The sequence below is a fragment of the Bos indicus genome, chromosome 10 (genome assembly GCF_029378745.1).
Source record: "Bos indicus isolate NIAB-ARS_2022 breed Sahiwal x Tharparkar chromosome 10, NIAB-ARS_B.indTharparkar_mat_pri_1.0, whole genome shotgun sequence".
NCBI classification, from domain to species: Eukaryota; Metazoa; Chordata; class Mammalia; order Artiodactyla; family Bovidae; genus Bos; species Bos indicus.
In genome coordinates, this window is record NC_091769.1 from 88,454,645 (window position 1) to 88,472,289 (window position 17,645).

The 17,645-nt window shown below is 49.9% G+C and overlaps 2 protein-coding genes across 2 annotated transcripts; one reads left to right on the top strand and one right to left on the bottom strand.

Annotated features, from left to right (window-relative positions):
* The first annotated feature begins 87 nt into the window (after positions 1–87).
* Positions 88–7,596, top strand: AHSA1 (activator of HSP90 ATPase activity 1). Its single transcript, XM_070797919.1, has 9 exons — positions 88–310; positions 1,690–1,880; positions 3,486–3,568; positions 3,983–4,100; positions 5,141–5,229; positions 6,082–6,210; positions 6,666–6,767; positions 7,035–7,086; positions 7,203–7,596. The coding sequence occupies exons 1-9, from the start codon at positions 231–233 to the stop codon at positions 7,373–7,375; spliced, it is 1,017 nt and encodes a 338-aa protein (XP_070654020.1). The 5' UTR covers positions 88–230; the 3' UTR covers positions 7,376–7,596.
* Positions 7,597–10,931: 3,335 nt separating this feature from the next.
* LOC139185473 (isthmin-2-like) lies at positions 10,932–16,749 on the bottom strand. Its single transcript, XM_070798064.1, is given in 4 exon segments — positions 10,932–12,560; positions 14,719–15,315; positions 15,317–15,423; positions 16,674–16,749. Coding segments are annotated over 3 exon segments (627 nt in total). The 3' UTR covers positions 10,932–12,560; positions 14,719–14,871.
* Positions 16,750–17,645: the final 896 nt, after the last annotated feature.

Genomic DNA, 17,645 nt, shown 5'->3' on the forward strand with positions numbered 1-17,645 from the left:
ACAAACGGAAGCGAAGGTCCGGGGAGGGGTAGCCGACGTACCCGGCGGGAGGGAGGCGGAGCCGGAAGTCAAGGCGGGGAGGGGCGGGGGGGTGGAGGGAAAAGCAAGCCAGGAGGATCTTGCAGCTTCTTCTAGTAGTTTCCAGGCGCTGCCGGGCGGCCGCGACCGGGCTGTCCTGAGGCTGTGGCTGTGGCTGCTCGGGAGCTGGTGGCGGCGCGGTAGGAGAGCCGATGGCCAAGTGGGGTGAGGGCGACCCACGCTGGATCGTGGAGGAGCGGGCGGACGCCACCAACGTCAACAACTGGCATTGGTGAGGGCCAGCGGGCCAGGCCGAGGGAGCGCTGCAGCCGGGCCGGGGGTTGCGCCGGAGGGTACCCTGGAACCTTGACCGGAACACTACTGGGGTCTAGGCAGCCCTGCCTGGCAGGAGATGGGCGTGGGTCCTAACTGTCTCCAGGGGTCCGTAAGTCGCAGGCCCCTCCAGCCTCAGACCTCCGTTTCATTGGGTGGAGGGGAAGCCCGGAGGTCGGGTGGGGGGACGACGTTGAAGACTGCATCCCAGACGAGGGGGTTTCACACAGGAGGACGTACCCCCTCTGGCTGCTGCATTCAGCCTGAGCGGAGAGATGCTTCTCGCACGTGGCCGGAGGCGTCATTGAGACCCAAAACTGCCGTGTCTAGTATTGAGAGATTGCAGTGTTAGGCTCGAGAGGGTTGGAGTTACTATTTTTTCGACTTTCGGCTGGAATTAAAAGTCAGTCATAAGGGATCGCTGCCTCACTCCAGAAAGCCAGGTCTTAGAACGTGATCTGCAAGTGCTCACAACTGAGTGATGCTCCAAGGCGCCGTGGCCTCTCACCCGGAACTGTTAAGTTGCTTGTATCGTCGCTCCAGGGACTGCCGCTGGTTGCCGGGCAATCATAGTTTATAATCCAACCACTCTTAAAAGCCTACTCTCTTTCATGAAATGTTCTGCAAGTAATATTTTCTTATTCCTTCTGAGTCCACTGAACTTTGGGCGTACACTGTAGTTTTACTCTGTTGTAGCTCATCTTACTTTTGTTTATTAGAAAGTTAGAAGGTAGATAGTTTTCCTTTGTATTTCAGCCTGCTTCCTCTCCTCTTAACATAGAATGGTTGGCTTTCATTTTTGTTTGTTTTAAAACCCTGGACATTCATTGTTTTCAGGGCCATTTGGAGGGCACAAAATTTATAACACAGCCTGAATTTGATAGGTCAAAACACTGCGCTAATGGGATCAAGATTATTGGTTTCTTCTTAACTGGACCTTTTAGCTCAGCGCTGCGTTTTGCGGCCCCCTTGTGTGCTCCTGACCTCAGAAGCGCACAGTTTTCCATTTGGTCAGACGGGGGCGCCATGTTAAAGTATTCAGTACTGACCCCAGCACCATCATGCTGAGAAAGGAAAGCAGAATTTTCCATTAAGTTTGAAACCATGCTATACAGCAGTAGTCCTTATTGACAGTAATTGACTGTCATGCTATACAGCAGACAGTCCTTATTGACTCCTGGTCTTCCTAAAAGAGTAACACATTTGTGGACATACTGGAGTGGGACTGAGGCTTTTGAGTTCTTTTCCAGCCTCGTATAGCCTTGGGTGCTCTTGCATAGAGCAAGCAGTGTATCCTTCATTTGGCTGTTGGTCCATAGCTCTGTTTCTGTTTTGCAGGACAGAAAGGGATGCTTCAAACTGGTCCACAGATAAGCTGAAAACACTGTTCCTGGCTGTACGTGTACAAAATGAGGAAGGCAAGTGCGAGGTGACAGAAGTGAGTAAGCTTGATGGAGAGGCATCCATTAACAATCGCAAAGGCAAACTTATCTTCTTTTATGAGTGGAGCGTCAAACTAAACTGGACAGGTAAGTCTGTGCTCGGCTTTTAGGACAGGGGTTAATCACATTTTGATTGACCTATTCAAGAGCCAGGGAGAACAGTTTTTGAGAGGTTATGAACTTTTTTTGAGGGAGATAGTGCTGCTTTAGAGTCCTATAGGAAGCAGTATCGAATGTTGAAATTTTTCTCCCGCTGCAGGACACTAAATGGGTCTCCTGTCTGTGGGTCTCACAAGTCCCTACTGATGTAGCAACTGGGCTGCTGAACCTTTGGGCCTTGTCCTGTTTGGGAGCATACAATGTGACATTTTTCAGACTAGCTATTTCTGCCTCTTGGATGACTTGAAAGTAGGCTATGGGAGTTTTTTGGCTTTTGTTTTTTTAATTCCAGTGTGAACCTAATAGTTTAGAGTGCTGTGATAATGCTGCTTGCATGTGATTATAACTGGGGCTGGTTTTATTCTCTAGCTTAATGTCTTTTTTGTGAGGATATTAGGATAGAATTGGGGCCATCCTTGGATGGTCCTGACAGGAAGGAAAGACAGTAGAGTTAAAAGAGTACATGTATGGGGCAAAACATGTAAATTCTTCTCAACTGAATGGTAACAGAGGCAAAATGTATTTTTTTTTTTTTTTTTTAATTAAAGCATAGCAGTCTGGAAGAAACCATAGGTATCATCTTTCCCAGCCTCCTTTTTATAGATTGAGAAACTGAGGCCTAGAGAGGTAAAGATAAATAATGTTAACTTTGAAACACAGTCAGTTCTGCTATAACGTGACACGTGTTTCTAAAATTCACCACACTATGCAGAAACTTCCAACAAAAACCACAGAGCTTGTAGGGAAGACAGGGTTAGGGACATGACAGGATGCTCAAAAGCTTCATCAGTGATATTTTTTTAAATTTAGTAATGTAAAAATTGGTGGCACAGTTTACACGTTAAATCATAAGAACGTAAATCATTTGACAAATATCGTGCTTTACCTTGACAAAAACCTGAGGTTTGCTTGTGAAAGTGGGCATCAGGGGCACTGAGGTACTTGGGTTATTGTGAGGTGATGGAAGGAGTGTCACGGGAAATCAGAAGGAGCGTTATAATACCAGTCGTGGATGGTGTGGCTTGTAACACACGTGGTGAACTGAGGTCACTGTCAGATTAACGTTTGAGACATGTGTTTTGTGTTTTCCTATGTAGCTCTGTTTAGCTCTGTTTGGGTTTCTTTGTGGATGAAAGTGCATATAAGCAAATATGGAATTCATATTACAATCAAATTGTCACTTAATATACCTATAGCATTGGAACAAATTTGTATTTTCAAAACAAGCGTTTTAGCAAAACTGCCAGTATTAGCTATTAACCTAGGTCCTCCTCAGCAGAGTTCAGGCTAGTGCTGAATTCACGTAGCTCTTAGTCTCACACTGGTAACACAGTCTCCAGAAATCTGATGAGGAAAGACATTTCAGGGAGGGGGGCAATGGTTGCCTCTAGTGTGGCAGCCACCTTCTCTCAAAATAAAGAAGGTAGGTTCAGTTGTCCAAAAGAAGCATAAGCAAAATGCCAGTTACACATCCAGAGCAGAAGACTTAGCCTGAGGAGGAGGAGACTGATAATACTGCATTACTTTTGACAGGTACCTCTAAGTCTGGAGTGCAGTACAAGGGCCATGTGGAGATCCCCAATTTGTCTGATGAAAATAGCGTGGATGAAGTGGAGGTTTGTGCTTTCCAATTCCTCATCTGTCTGAGTTTCCTACATCCTCTTATTCTCAGATGAGAAAAATAATCTGTCTTCAAGATTACAGACCAGGCTTGGCCTAAGCATTCAGAACCCCAGTCTGCAGACGACTTTCTGGGTCTGTGGTGCCATTAGGAGCTTCCCGAGCAGTTTATGCTTATTCAGTTACTTTGCTTTAGTGAGTGGTGTGAGTTTTAACATTAGCCACTTTTGTCTTGGCAGTAGGTAGCAGAGAGACCTTGAGAAGAAACACTCATGGGGATTGTACGAATACCTCAACTGTCATGCATTTCCTTTGCAAATGTCAGCGGTTATCTGACTGCTCGGCACCTACATCTCCTAATGTGGGTGCCTCTCAAGCTATTTACCACCTACTTCTGATCTTTCATTCAGATTAGTGTGAGCCTTGCCAAAGATGAGCCTGACACAAATCTCGTGGCCTTAATGAAGGAAGAAGGGGTGAAACTTCTAAGAGAAGCAATGGGAATTTACATCAGCACCCTCAAAACAGGTATCCTTTGAGTAGTTATAAGTGCCTTGAGAAGATAGTTTTCCACCTGTCAGATGCTAATTAAGGGGCTTGACAGTTCTTTCTTTAGTAAATGAGTAGAAATCTGGGCGGAGAAGGCTTATTTCATCTTGAAATCAGTCTGTAAAGTTTGAATTAGGGAAAGATTTAGAGATGTGTTGTCTAATGTGTTGGCTGTTGAGGACATGAAATGTGGCAGTCCAAATTGGGATGTGCTCTGAGTATAAAATATGTAATAAATTTTGAAGACTTGGTATTTTTTTAAAAAGAAGAATATCTCAATTATCTGATACTGACAACACACAAATGGTAGAATGGATATATGAGGGGAATGTGGTCAAAATTAATTTCACGTGTCCATTTTAACACTTTAGGGTGGTTACTAGAAAATGTAGTGTTACATTTGAGGCTGAGGTGGTATTTCTGTTGGACTCACTGATCTAAAGACCCGGCATCTCCAGATTGAGCACAGTCCTGGACTGTTCTTAGGATTACTTGAATAGTAGTCCTCTCAGCTGTCCCCCTGAACTCCAGCTTTGCCCACGTGATCTGGTCTGGGTGTCGGAGTACCTCTGGTGACCATCAGAGGGAGCCAGTGTAGAGGTGGGAACCAGTGCTCTGATGCCCTAATAGTTGTGGCTGTCCTACAGAGGTACGGCAGAGTGGAGAAGGGGACTAAATATGCGGCTGTGAGCATCTTCCCCACTCTTGAAGGCTTTGGAAGTGCCGCTGCAGTCATTGGCTGCCATCCGCAGTAGACCTCACACACATTTAACAAGTTGTGATGCATCTGATTGAGTCAGGGGTTTCAAGTAATCCTAATGACCATACTGCATTCTGTAGGATACACTCAGGTACCCATGTGGCATGGATCAAAGGGAAAGACGTAAAATGGATCGACTCCTCCTTCTGTTGTCATTACCTCCTCCTGAGTTAGGACGGCCATGTTTGTGAACTACGGTGAAGCCCCAAATCTCAGCTCCCAAGAAATAACTTCCAGGAGCTGGATTTTGTCTTTTCAGAATTCACGCAGGGTATGATCTTGCCTACAATGAATGGAGAGTCAGTAGACCCAGCCGGGCCGCCAGCACTGAAAACTGAGGAGCGCAAGGTAACCAGTATCCCTGCATGGTGGGGCAGGAGGCTGTCTGGAAAGGGAGTTGAGACACTGCCTCTTCCTTAAGTCTGTATCTCAGCTTTTTCTCTCCCACCCTAACCTCCGAGCCAGAGGTGCTGCTTTTCAGGGTCCACAGAATGTAGTTGTATGTTGCCCCATCTTTAACCTGGTTTTTATTCATTTACGACAGACTCCTAGAGCAAATGGAAGCCATCAAGCCATCAGGGGCTTCAGAGTCCAACTCTTGGTATTTAACACCAGTGAGGAGGTTATGAACGCAGGTTCCCCTGTATGCATCTAAAATAATATATCTACGTTTCATCCTTTGATATTAAAGTTCTCATCAAAGTGTCAGAGGTTACTTAGGTCACTGACCTCACCTAACAGGAAACTGACTGATTTCATCCCACTGGAGGGGAGGACAAACTGTTTTCTGGAGTTGGCGCTTGTTTGGTTTGGCTTCAGCACCTGGTTTTCAGCCCTCCTGCCCCTTTGTCACACTCGGAAGGATATTCTGGGGGTGCTGCTTCTGACTATTTAAACAGACATTCTGCTTGAGGATTACACAGGACTCTCCAGAAGTACATAATGATTTAGTGTGTCCTCTGGCATGGGCTTTAAAGAAGTATCACTTTTCTTTCACCCAGAGTGGCACTGGGTGTGCTGAGAAAATCCCCCTCCTCACAGAAATGCCCATGCACATACATTTCCTCTGAGCCCCTGGAGTTGTTTAGCCTTGGAGGTGACAAGGTTTGTGAGAGTGAATGGCAGTGTGTCCCTGCAGCCCTGTGAAGTGAGGTCTCACCAGTACTCTATAAACTGACAGTTTCACTGCCACTTCCACAGGCTAAGTCTGCTCCTTCAAAAACCCAGGCCAGACCCGTTGGTGTCAAAATCCCCACTTGTAAGATCACCCTTAGAGAAAGCTTCCTGACATCACCAGAGGAGCTCTATAGAGTTTTTACCACCCAAGAGGTAAGTACAGTCCTGTCCTTCCAGCTCCTGGCGTCTGCCGTTGCAGGTGACTAGAGTTGTGGGGACATCCTCTCACTGCAGAAAAGTGCTGAGTGGAGCCACGAGACTTTCCTTGTTCTCAAAGAGGCAAAGGAAAGACATGTTCAAGCCACCACTCATTAAAGTGGATTTGCCTTTTTTTTTCTCCTTGTACTAATTTTGGGTCCTGTAAGTGGGAACAACTGGAATCATTCATGTTAGAAAAGTAAATGGATCCAATGTAATGGCATCCTGGATTTAGAAAGAATTATTTGAGTTGAAGCGTGGTCTCTACTGGAACAGAAAAGAACCTGAAGCTGGTTCTTGGGCAGAGTAGTGTCTTTGGAATTGAGAGCTGAGGCACGCAGGTGTCGGCTAGCACTTCTCCTGGGTCCCCCCGAGAGCCACACATCTTCCTACCTCCTTTTGTTCTGCAGCTCGTTCAGGCCTTCACCCACGCTCCTGCTATGTTGGAAGCAGACAAAGGTGGCAAGTTTCACTTGGTAGACGGCAATGTCTCTGGAGAATTCACTGATCTGGTGAGTTCCTGCTAGCCAGGACGTGGCTTTTATCAGCTTAGAAGAATAATGTGTCCCTTCCTCCCCACTCCCGGCCTTTTTCTTTCCAGCTCTGTAGATAAATTTAAGACTTTAATCTCTTGGGTCAGTAAAAGCTCATTTTGTTTTTCAAGGGAATGCTACAATTGGACTCTCTCACTTTCCTATAGTTTTTTCCTTCGTGGGGTAAAATTAGTTCTTCTGGGAGAAAGCAAATATCAAAAAGGCTGACCTCTCTGATTATTTCAGGTCCCTGAGAAATACATTGCGATGAAATGGAGGTTTAAATCTTGGCCAGAAGGTAAGCAAGCATGTTTGTTCATTGCCGTTACCCCCAGAACCCTTTCTTTCCCCCTCGCCTCAGGCCCCTATGGAAACCCTGGATCTGAAACCTCCCTCCCTTCTGCCTTCCCCCAGGGCACTTTGCCATCATCACCTTGACCTTCATCGATAAGAACGGAGAAACTGAGCTGTGCATGGAAGGCCGAGGCATCCCCGCCCCAGAGGAGGAGAGGACGAGGCAGGGCTGGCAGCGGTACTACTTTGAGGGCATCAAACAGACCTTTGGCTATGGTGCGCGCTTATTTTAGGCCCCGCAGCGGGGGTACAGCCTGCCCAACACTTCAGTCCAGCCCTCTCCTGACCGGGGCTTGTGACTCACAGGATTGCACCATCCCAACCACTAACTTGGGGCTGGGGCCCTGTCCCTTCATGTATACCTTGGGTTTGTGCATGTTTTCTGCTGGGTGGGAACAGAGGGTGATTTCTCTTTTATGTGTACATACGCTAAATAAACGTAATTTAAAAAACATGCATGTCTGGAACTGTGTTGATGGGGTGGCTGGTATTAGAGTTCCCCTGAAGGTTAAAAAGGGTTTTGTCTTCTTCTGGCTAAATGTACATAATCAAGAGGCATGAAGGGAGCCTGCTTCTCACCAGCAAGCATTCCTGAGCTCACATCCTTTCATAATGAAGACTGGCAAAAAAGGGCAGTCAAATGTAGCCTGGGAGGGGTGGGGATGGTACTCTGCGGTAAACAGTACCAATAAACTCCATGGCTGGTGGAGGTGGCATCCTGGGGCTCCCACTCCCCATGGCCTCTTACCCTCTTGCAAAAAGATGATCACCAGGCGCTGGTTTGAGATGCAGACAGAGATTCCCCACCCTGTGGATCCTGGGGTTCTGTTCACTGAGGTTCTGTTTATTGAGCAGTTTCTACGTTCCAGACACTGCACTAAGCAGTTTCCTTACAGTAACTTCATTAGCCCCCACAACCGCCCTGTGAGATAGATACTACCACCATTTCTGTTTTATAAGAACCTGGTCCTTGTGTTTCTTAATGGATACCCCAGATCCTACCACAGATAATTTAGCAGAGAAACTGCAGAGCCAATGCTCAAGTCCAAACTTGCCTACTGCCTTGTCATTGCATTCATCCCCACAGCAGCTACATTTCTAGCATGTTAGGCATCCCTCCCGGAGTAGGACATTCCAGGCCTATTACTCCCAGAAAGAGGAAAAACTGAAAATCCTTGTTAAGAGTATTTTGAAATAACCTGGTTCCATTAAACAAGCTTCTGACCACTGACCGAGTGGTCAGTGCTACTGACCTTAGTGGGGTCCAGGCTGCCGTGTTCCAGGTAGTGAAAAGCTACCACATGCATGCGTGTTTAGTCATCTCCCAGCTTTGCAACCTTACGGACTGGAGCCTGCCAGGCTCCTCTGTCCATGGGGGTTCTCCAGGCAAGAATAGTTGCCTGGGCCGCCATGCCCTCCCCCAGGGTATCTTCCTGACCCAGAGATCAAACCTGCATCTCATGTCTCCTCGATGGCAGGCAGGTTCTTTACCACCAGCACCACGGGTGAAGCCCAACTGCCTGCACAGGGAGGGTCATTTCCTGGACCAGCCCCACCCGGGGCCACCCTGGGGTGAGTCAGCGTCTTCTGATCCAGACACCATTCCCTGCAGCCACAGCGCTTTCCTTCATCTATTTTTGCCTGTTTTATTAAGTGGCATGGATCCCTGCAGGCTAAGCCTGCCAATATGAGCTGGTCAAAATATAATTAAAGCAGAAAGTCAGTACTGGTCTGGATAATTTAGAACCCCCAAGATCCCCCCACCCCCTGGCTTGAAATACTCAAGTGCTGGACTGAAGCAATCTTCGTCTAATTGGGCATTATGTCTGCTGCCTGGGGGGTCCGAAAAGTACTTTTATAAAAAATAAAGTATCTGGACTCTAGCTTGTATCAAATCAAGAACTCTGTGGAACTGCCCTGGTGGTCCAGTGGTTAAGACTCAGCATTTCCAATGCAGGGGGTACAGGTTCATTCCCTAGTCAGGGAACTAAAGATAGCACATGCTATGTGGTGTGGCAAAAAAAAAACACAAACGGACCCCCTTCTAACACAGAGACTGGTAACAAAGAAGCACCACTTTCACACCTGGCTGGAAAATTACCAATTCCAGAATACCTAGGAAAACTCTGAAGCAAAGTTTACAAGTGCCTTAGTAAAAAAGCACCAGGCAAAGTAGCTGTCATGTGAGAGCTCAGCAACATTCACATCCCCAGTACTGATGCTGTTACAATTTTTACCACTTCTGTCTCACTGACAGCATTTGGTTAGGTATCAGAGCCTAAAAAGCAGAATGCCAGAGCTAGAAACTTTGGCTTGGGTTTCAATTGTAAATATCACCACCTAACAAACTGGACAAATTTCCTCATCTGTAAAATGGGTGTAATAGCTAACTATGAGAGCATTAGGGGCTTCCAGGGGGTGACAGTGGTAAAGACCCCACCTGCCAATGCAGGAGACCTATCCCTGGGTCAGGAAGATCCCCCGGAGAAGGGCATGGCAACCCACTCCAGTATTCTTGCCTGGAGAATCCCATGGACAGATAAGCCTGGTCCATAGGGTCATGAAGAGTCAGACACGACTGAAGCGACTTAGCACTCACGAGAGCATTAGAGATGGACAGAGAAGTTCTGGCACCTGGCAGCATGTTACCTGGGGATTCCCTGGTAGTTCAGCTGGTAAAGAATCCGCCTGCAGTGTGGGAGACCTGGGTTTGGTCCCTAGGTTGGGAAGATCCCTTTCCTGCTGACGTCTGGGCTCCCAGGCCCCCGTGTTTTCCTTTAAGCAGGAAAGCTGGTTAACTGGCCAAATTCCAAATCCTAGGCTAAGGGTTCACCTCAACTAAAGTACTACCTGAGAGGAACCTGTTAAATGCAGGAGAGTGGACTCTACCCCAGTGACTCATCCTGGGTGTGGGGTGTAGCCGTGAGCTTACATTTTAATATCCCAGGTGACATTGATACCAAGGAAGGATTTTGAGGAGCACTTCAACATGTTAAGAAAATCTAACTGTAATGGAGGAAACAAGGAAGCACATCTGAGTCCCTTTTGTGAATAATGAGACAAAGGAGCTGAAACATCCTGTCTGCCAAGAGACCAGGACCATCAGCAGGATCTGGCAGGTTTGTACTATGGGTTGTTTAAACACTAGTTAGAATTCAATGTGACCAGTCTTGCCTGGCAAAAGACCTTTATGAGGTAACCCAGGGTGGGGGGAATGGGGCAAAGCCATCCAGGTGGCCAAGGCAGCTAAGTTAGAAACAGCGGTGGTGTTCTTGCTGGATGTGTGGTCACAGATGGCTCCCGGGGTCCAAGACAAGAATAACAGCCAGGTGAGCTAGGACAGCCTACACTGGACCACAGCAGGGGAGGGCCCTCTCTTTATTTCCTGGGCCCCTCCCAGCTTTGACACCAGCCACTCCTAAAATCCTCCATTTAGCAGGGTCAGTGCCCCCGCTGCAACTGTTTCTCCTCACACACAGGTGTTCCCTAAGCCTGCAGCCACCTGCACAGTGTCTCTTTCTCCTCTGTACAGTTTGAATAAACACTGTTTTATAGCTGATCAACACCCCAGTCCTTCAAAGCTCCTCTCCAGCCCCCCTTTTAGTTTCTCTCATCTGTGGCTTGACACAGTAGCAATTTAGAGTATCACTTAGATTACAGATTTAAAAATGGGGCTGCATAATTGCCAAGCATGGAGAATCCCAGGGACGGGGGAGCCTGGTGTGGGCTGCCGTCTTTGGGGTCGCACAGAGTCAGACACGACTGAAGCAACTTAGCAGCACATATAGATTAAATTTAGATAGTGTATTTAAGTGCCAAGGTAAATTATATTAGAAAGGAGGGGGATGAGCATTCAGTTCAGTTCAGTCGCTCAGTCGTTTCCGACTCTTTGCGACCCCGTGGACTGCAGCATGCCAGGCCTCCCTGTCCATCACCAACTCCCGGAGTCTACTCAAACTCGTATCCATTGAGTTGGTGATGCCAACCAACCATCTCATCCTCTGTCGTCCCCTTCTCCTGCCCTCAATCTTTTCCAGCATCAGGGTCAAATGAGTCAGCTCTTGGCATCAGGTGGCCAAAGTATTGGAGTTTCAGCTTCAGCATCAGTCCTTCCAATGAACACCCAGGAGTGATCTCCTTTAGGATGGACTGGTTGGATCTCCTTGCAGTCCAAGGGACTCTCAAGAATCTTCTCCAACACCATAGTTCAAAAGCATCAATTCTTCGGCGCTCAGCTTTCTTTATAGTCCAACTCTCACATCCCATGACTACTGGAAAAATCATAGCCTTGACTAGACGGACCTTTGTTGTCAAAGTAATGTCTCTGCTTTTGAATATGCTGTCTAGTTTAGTCATAGCTTTTCTTCCAAGGAACAAGTCTTTTAATTTCATGGCTGCAGTCACCATCTGTAGTGATTGTGGAGCCCAAAAAAATAAAGTCTGCCACTGTTTCCCCATCTATTTGCCATGAAGTGATGGGACCAGATGCCATGATCTTCGTTTTCTGAATGTTGAGCTTTAAGTCAACTTTTTCACTCTCCTCTTTCACTTTCATCAAGAGGCTTTTTAGTTCCTCTTCACTTTCTGCCGTAAGGGTGGTGTCATCTGCATATCTAAGGTTATTGATATTTCTCCCAGGCAATCTTGATTCCAGCTTGTGCTTCCTCCAGCCCAGCATTTCTCATGATGTACTCTGCATAGAAGTTAAATAAGCAGGGTGACTATTGTCAATAGTCACCACAGCCTTGTCAATACAGCCTTGACGAACTCCTTTTCCTATTTGGAACCAGTCTGTTGTTCCATGTCCAGTTCTAACTGTTGCTTCTGACCTGCATGCAGATTTCTCAAGAGGCAGGTCAGGTGGTCTGGTATTCCCATCTCTTTCAGAATTTTCCACAGTTTATTGTGATCCACACAGTCAAAGGCTTTGGCATAGTCAATCAAGCAGAAATAGATGTTTTTCCAGAACTCTCTTGCTTTTTCGATGATCCAGCGGATGTTGGCAATTTGATCTCTGGTTCCTCTGCCTTTTCTAAATCCAGCTTGAACATCTGGAAGTTCACGGTTCACGTATTGTTGAAGCCTGGCTTGGAGAATTTTGAGCATTACTTTACTAGCATGTGAGATAAGTGCAATTGTGCGGTAGAGCATTCTTTGGCATTGCCTTTCTTTGGGATTGGAATGAAAATTGACGTTTTCCAGTCCTGTGGCCAGTGCTGAGTTTTCCAAATTTGCTGGAAAATTGAGTGCAGCACTTGCACAGCATCATCTTCCAGGATTTGAAACAGCTCAACTGGAATTCCATCATCTCCACTAGCTTTGTTTGTAGTGATGCTTCCTAAGGCCCACTTGACTTCACATTCCAGGATGTCTGGTTCTAGGTGATCACACCATCATGATTATCTGGGTTGTGAAGATCTTTTTTGCATGGGATCAGCATTAGGTATAGATTAAATTTAGATAGTGTATTTAAGTGTCAAGGTAAATTATATTAGAAAGGAGGAAAATTAGTTTTCTGTGAAAACAGACTCTGGTGTATCTTTTTTAAGTTTCTGCTAAAACATAATTAAAACATTCCTGTGCTAATCGTAGGCTTCCCTAGTGCTAATCCTATTGAATTCCCCATTCAAGAGACAGGGAAGGGAACTTGGTTCCCATCTAGGGACCTGAGATGCTGCCCTCTTTGATCCTGTAATATTCTAGTTGCACCAGCATTGTTAGATTGTGATCCCAGACCAGACTAACACACTTACCTTTAGGTGTGATGGTAACTGGAAACATCTGCCTCTCTGAGCTTCTCCAGGTAGCGGCTCTGAACAGACCTTGTCTCATTTGGCTTCCTGATGTGACTTCCCCAAATGCTTGGAGTGACAGTGGAGTGTATGGTAAGGGTACCAACTAAGGCAGGGTACAGGTCCACCTTGGCCATCTTTTAGGGGTAGTCCTTGGGACAACTCTGCATCAGATCCCCGTGCAGCAAGTTCCTTAGGGAAGTAGGGCCACTTCCTCTGGTGTCAATATAATTTCTCTCTCTGACCAAAGGACTCTGAATGTGCCCCTGAGGTCCTGCTAGCTCTTCCTTGCCTCTCAGGTAACCCTTTATGAGTCTGAGTAAAGATAACCTAACCCATGTAAGCTCTGCACCCCGGATCTCTGTCTGCCCAGCTGGGTTGTATGTGTGTTAAGTCACATCAGTCATGTCTGACTCTGCGACCCCATGGACTGTAGCCCGCCAGGCTCCTCTGTCCATGGGATTCTCCAGGCAAGAGTACTGGAGTGAGTTGCCATACCCTCCTCCAGAGGGTCTTCCTGACCCAGGGATTGAACCCTCATCTCCTCTGTTTACCTGCACTGGCAGGCGGGTTCTTTACCACTAGCGCCACCTGGGAAGCTCAGCTGGGTTAGGTAATTACAAACACAGCCCAGGCAAGCTTGGCTTAAGAGGTCAGCAAGGGCTCCCTACAGTTCTCTGCTCCCCTGGGAACTCAAATTCTTTATCAGACAGAATTAGAAAATAAAGTGCTTTGTTGCTGAAGTTCCCAGAGAGCTTCAGGGCAGCTGTCTAAGGGTTAGTGACCAGCCTTTTAGAGGCTTTTGTGAACAAAGACAACTGGGACATCAGCATTTCAACCCACAGAAGGCAAGGAAGTATGGCTGCAGAGGGGAGAGGGAGGTGAAGGTGAGGGGAGGCAGGGAAGAGGCAGAAGGTGCTAGCAGAGCTGATCATACACGTCTCTTCCCAGATCTGAGCTCAGTGCATTCAGCGACATCACCTTGGGAGCTTGAAGTGGGCCACAGTGGGTATGTTTACACCACAGAAATTGCCCAAACACTGTAAACCAGGGCTGTCCCCTAATACACAGACACAGACACACCAGGGCTGTCCCCTAACACACATCTACACACCTACCTACACACCCGGAGAACTGATCTACCAGCTCGCCCTACCAGCACCTGACCCATCCTGCTTTGGTTCTGAGTCCTCCCCAGGCCTGACCCTGTGCTCAGTCAGGGTGGTGTGATCTCCCAGCCCCACAATATTCCTACGAGTTGGATAGAACAGAGGTGAGCTGGACAGAGAAAGCCCCTAGAACTAGTCGATCCCTGCCCCACTCTGATATCCTGCCTCGTCTTGGCTGCCTCAGCCTATCCACTTATGTTTCCACCGCGGACCTTCGGCCCTAGACTGAGGTGGTCTCCACTGGAACCTCCATGGGAAGCAGCTTCGTGGGAGGGCTGATGACCACCCTCCCAGCAGGGGTGGGCAAGACGGCCACGTGCCACCGCTCAGAGCCGAGGAAGGCAGCTGGCCCGAGGGCGGCGTCGGCGGCGGGCCGCGGGGGTGGCAGGGCTGGCCCTCGGGGCTGGGGCTTTTGGGGGACTTAACGCAGGTTCCGGGAATCACCCCTGCGTGTGGAGATCCCGGCTCACCCCTGCTCCCATGCCAAGGGAGAAAAACGGGTGGTCAGGCGTGTTGGGAGTTTCTCCACAGACTACGCATTTCCCGGCAGCCCCTGCGGCCTCCCCCTGGGCCCCTGGAGGGGGCGGAGCTCCTCCCCCTGGGCCCCTTACACACCTTTTAAGCCGACCCCACACCGTGCTGACCTGCCCGCCCCAGGTTCCCAGGCAGAGGGCTCGAGGCTCCAGGCCGGCCTCACCAGGTCTGGGCAGAGGTGGGGCGAAGGCGGGGGTCCTGCGAGGAAACGTTGTCCAGCGCGGCAGCCTCTCGTTAGTACTCCTTGGCTTCCTGCAACTGGGCCAGGTACTCCTCCTCGGGAGGGTTGTCCGCGCAGGCTCGGCCATTGTTGGCGGGCCGCACCGCGTGGTAGTGGGTGCAGTCCGCCTTACACGGGATCCAGGGCAGCGTGTCCACCTTGAAGTGAAGCTCGGGCGAGACGTCGGTGCTGACCAAGTCGGGCGCGCCGGCACCCTTGCCCCGGGTCAGCAGCCGACTGCTCACGTCGTAGCAGCAGTGCTGGGCTGCCGGCGTGCTGCAGAGAGCGCAGGCAGAAGGGGCTGTGGACCGGTACTCGTCCAGGCGCTCGCACGGGCCGCCGGCATCCCTCCAGCAGAAGCTGCGGCCTTGATGCTCCTCCCACAGGCTCACGGCGCTGGACACGGCCTCCAACGCGTATGCGCATGGGCAGCTGGGCAGGGCCCGCAGCACCTGGCTTCAGGTACTTGGCCAGGAAGTCACTCTTGCAGTTCAGCCACTTTTCACAGCTGTCCACATTTGCAGAGGGCAGGGGAGGTGGCAGGGGAACAAGGGACCGGTCAGCCCCTGGGTGGGGCGGGGGTTACTCAAGGGCCAGTACAAAGGTGTGGCTTGGAGGCATCTTAACGGGTAGGCGGGGAGGTACTCACACCCGAGCTGGGGGCAGAACGACCTGGCCAACACGGTCGGGAGAGACCACATATCACCACGCAGGCAAGCTGAAGCAACATGCCATGACCACATGGACAACGGCCAAGGGGCTAGAGGAGGGGGCCAGCAAGCCCCGATGAGCTACCCTTTGTCCTTTTAGATGCGGGGTGGTGGGAAAGATCCTGGGATCTTGGGGAAGGAGCTGGGGTGGTAGGGGGCAGGGACAGCTGTTTCAGTCTCCCGGTAAGAAAATATTTCCCTGTTTTAACCACTCTCACTGGCCTATTCCTGTTCTTAACCTTACCCTTCTCAGGCTCACTCTATCCTTCTGGGCCCCCAGCGGCCCCTCTGTCTATGCTGCCCTCCTCCTCTCTCCCTCTGTTGGGAAATGTGGCTTCTCTGACCACACAGAACAAACTGCTCCTTCCTCTTTGCTCCAGACCGTTAGGGCCCACTTGGCAGTGCTGGGCCTAAGTTGGTCCTGTGCATCTTTCCCTCTAAGACCCGAGCCCCTTGAAGGCTGGGACCGGACTTAAGTCTTCTGGGAATCTCCTGCCCGCCACAGGGCTGGGTGCACCTTCCCGGCTCAGCGATCTTCTGCAGCATGGAGCATGGGAGTCAACTGCAAGGAGGCTGCTGGCAGCTGCCTGCCTCCTTGGGGATGCAGATGAGCGCCAGGGACACAGATGGGGAGTGTGCTGGTGAAAGCGTGGCCTGCTCCTCACTGCTGGAAAGGAGTGGTCCTGGAGCTCTGGACCCTGACCAGTTTTGACAGCACCTGCTCCCCAGACAGAGCTTGCCAGGAGCATCCAAGAGTGACCAGGGAGGGCAAGCCACAAGGTCCCTGTCCTGTTCTGTTCCACTGGATGATCTCCCAAGCTCTGTGGCTCCCCTCAAGACCTTCTCAGCAGGAATATCAGGCTGGGAAAGGCCAGTGGGCCTGGCAAGGGGGTTGCTCAGAAGTGCTACGGTCCCCTTGCTGGGGAGGCTAACCTTCCAGCTGAAAGATGTGCTCTGCATCCAGGAGGCACTATTCCTGCCAGTGCAGTGAGGTTCCACCCTTCCGAGAGAGGTTCTCCTCCAGACCCCCAGAGGACAGGGCTAGCCCCCCACACTGACCTGGGTGGAGCGTGTCCATAGCATCGCCAGGGGCTGCCACCTCTCACTGTGGAAGCCCAAGGGGTCCTTGTCCTCGGCACCTTGGGGAACAGAGGAGACCAGGCTGGTGGTGCCACAGGGCATGTCTGTGCCCGCAGTGGGCGCCAGCCTTCACTAGGCTTGTGGTGCCCACAGCCACCTGGGACGGGGCAGGACCACCACGTTTGTGAGCTTCCTGGCTCCCCTCTCCCGAGTCCACCCTGTACAAGGCTCAGACAGTGCAAGCCACTCCCTCTGCAGGCGCTGGGGCTCATCTCACCAGGACGGGGGCAGGTCGCAGGCGCAGGACTTGGAGGCAATGCAGGTGTAGCTGCAGGGCTGAGTCCTCTGCTGGCCACTGCCACAGCTCCCACTGCAGAGAGACCAGGGGCTCCACTCCTCCTGAAGCTCATAGTCTGGGTCAAGGCAGGGAGCCAGGTGTGAGTGGGCAGAGCCCATGAGGTGCCCTGGTGTGAATTAGCAAAAGGCACCCCCTTCCTCTGGAGGACGCAGCCCTGGGGCCAGGACTCCCCTAGTGGATGAAGCAGGGGTCCAATTTCAGCCCCACTCACCTGTTCAGCTTGGCACCCCTGTGCAGTGAACACTTGGGCAAATGCAGGAGGTGTCACAAACCCCAGTCACCCCCTCTGTGCCCACATAGCAACACAGAGCAAAGCTATCTGGAGGCCACTTGATCGCTGCTGGGGGGACCTTGGAAAAGTCCGCCTACATCTTTAAGCTACACTTTTATGGCAATCAAAACCATAGTTGACAATACTTTCCTGGCACTTGGGGTATTAAAGAATGTCCCTGCTCCCCACGTTAGTGACCCAGTCCTGCTCTGAGGGACCTGAAATGCACCAGGGCTCTCACTGGAACCCCTGAAGTACTCAACACACATGCCTGGCCCTCTCCTCACTTGCCAGGCAGGTCTGAACAGGCTGGCACCAAGTGATTAAGAAAAATGGATAGAAGAAATGTCGAAAATCATGAAAATTCTG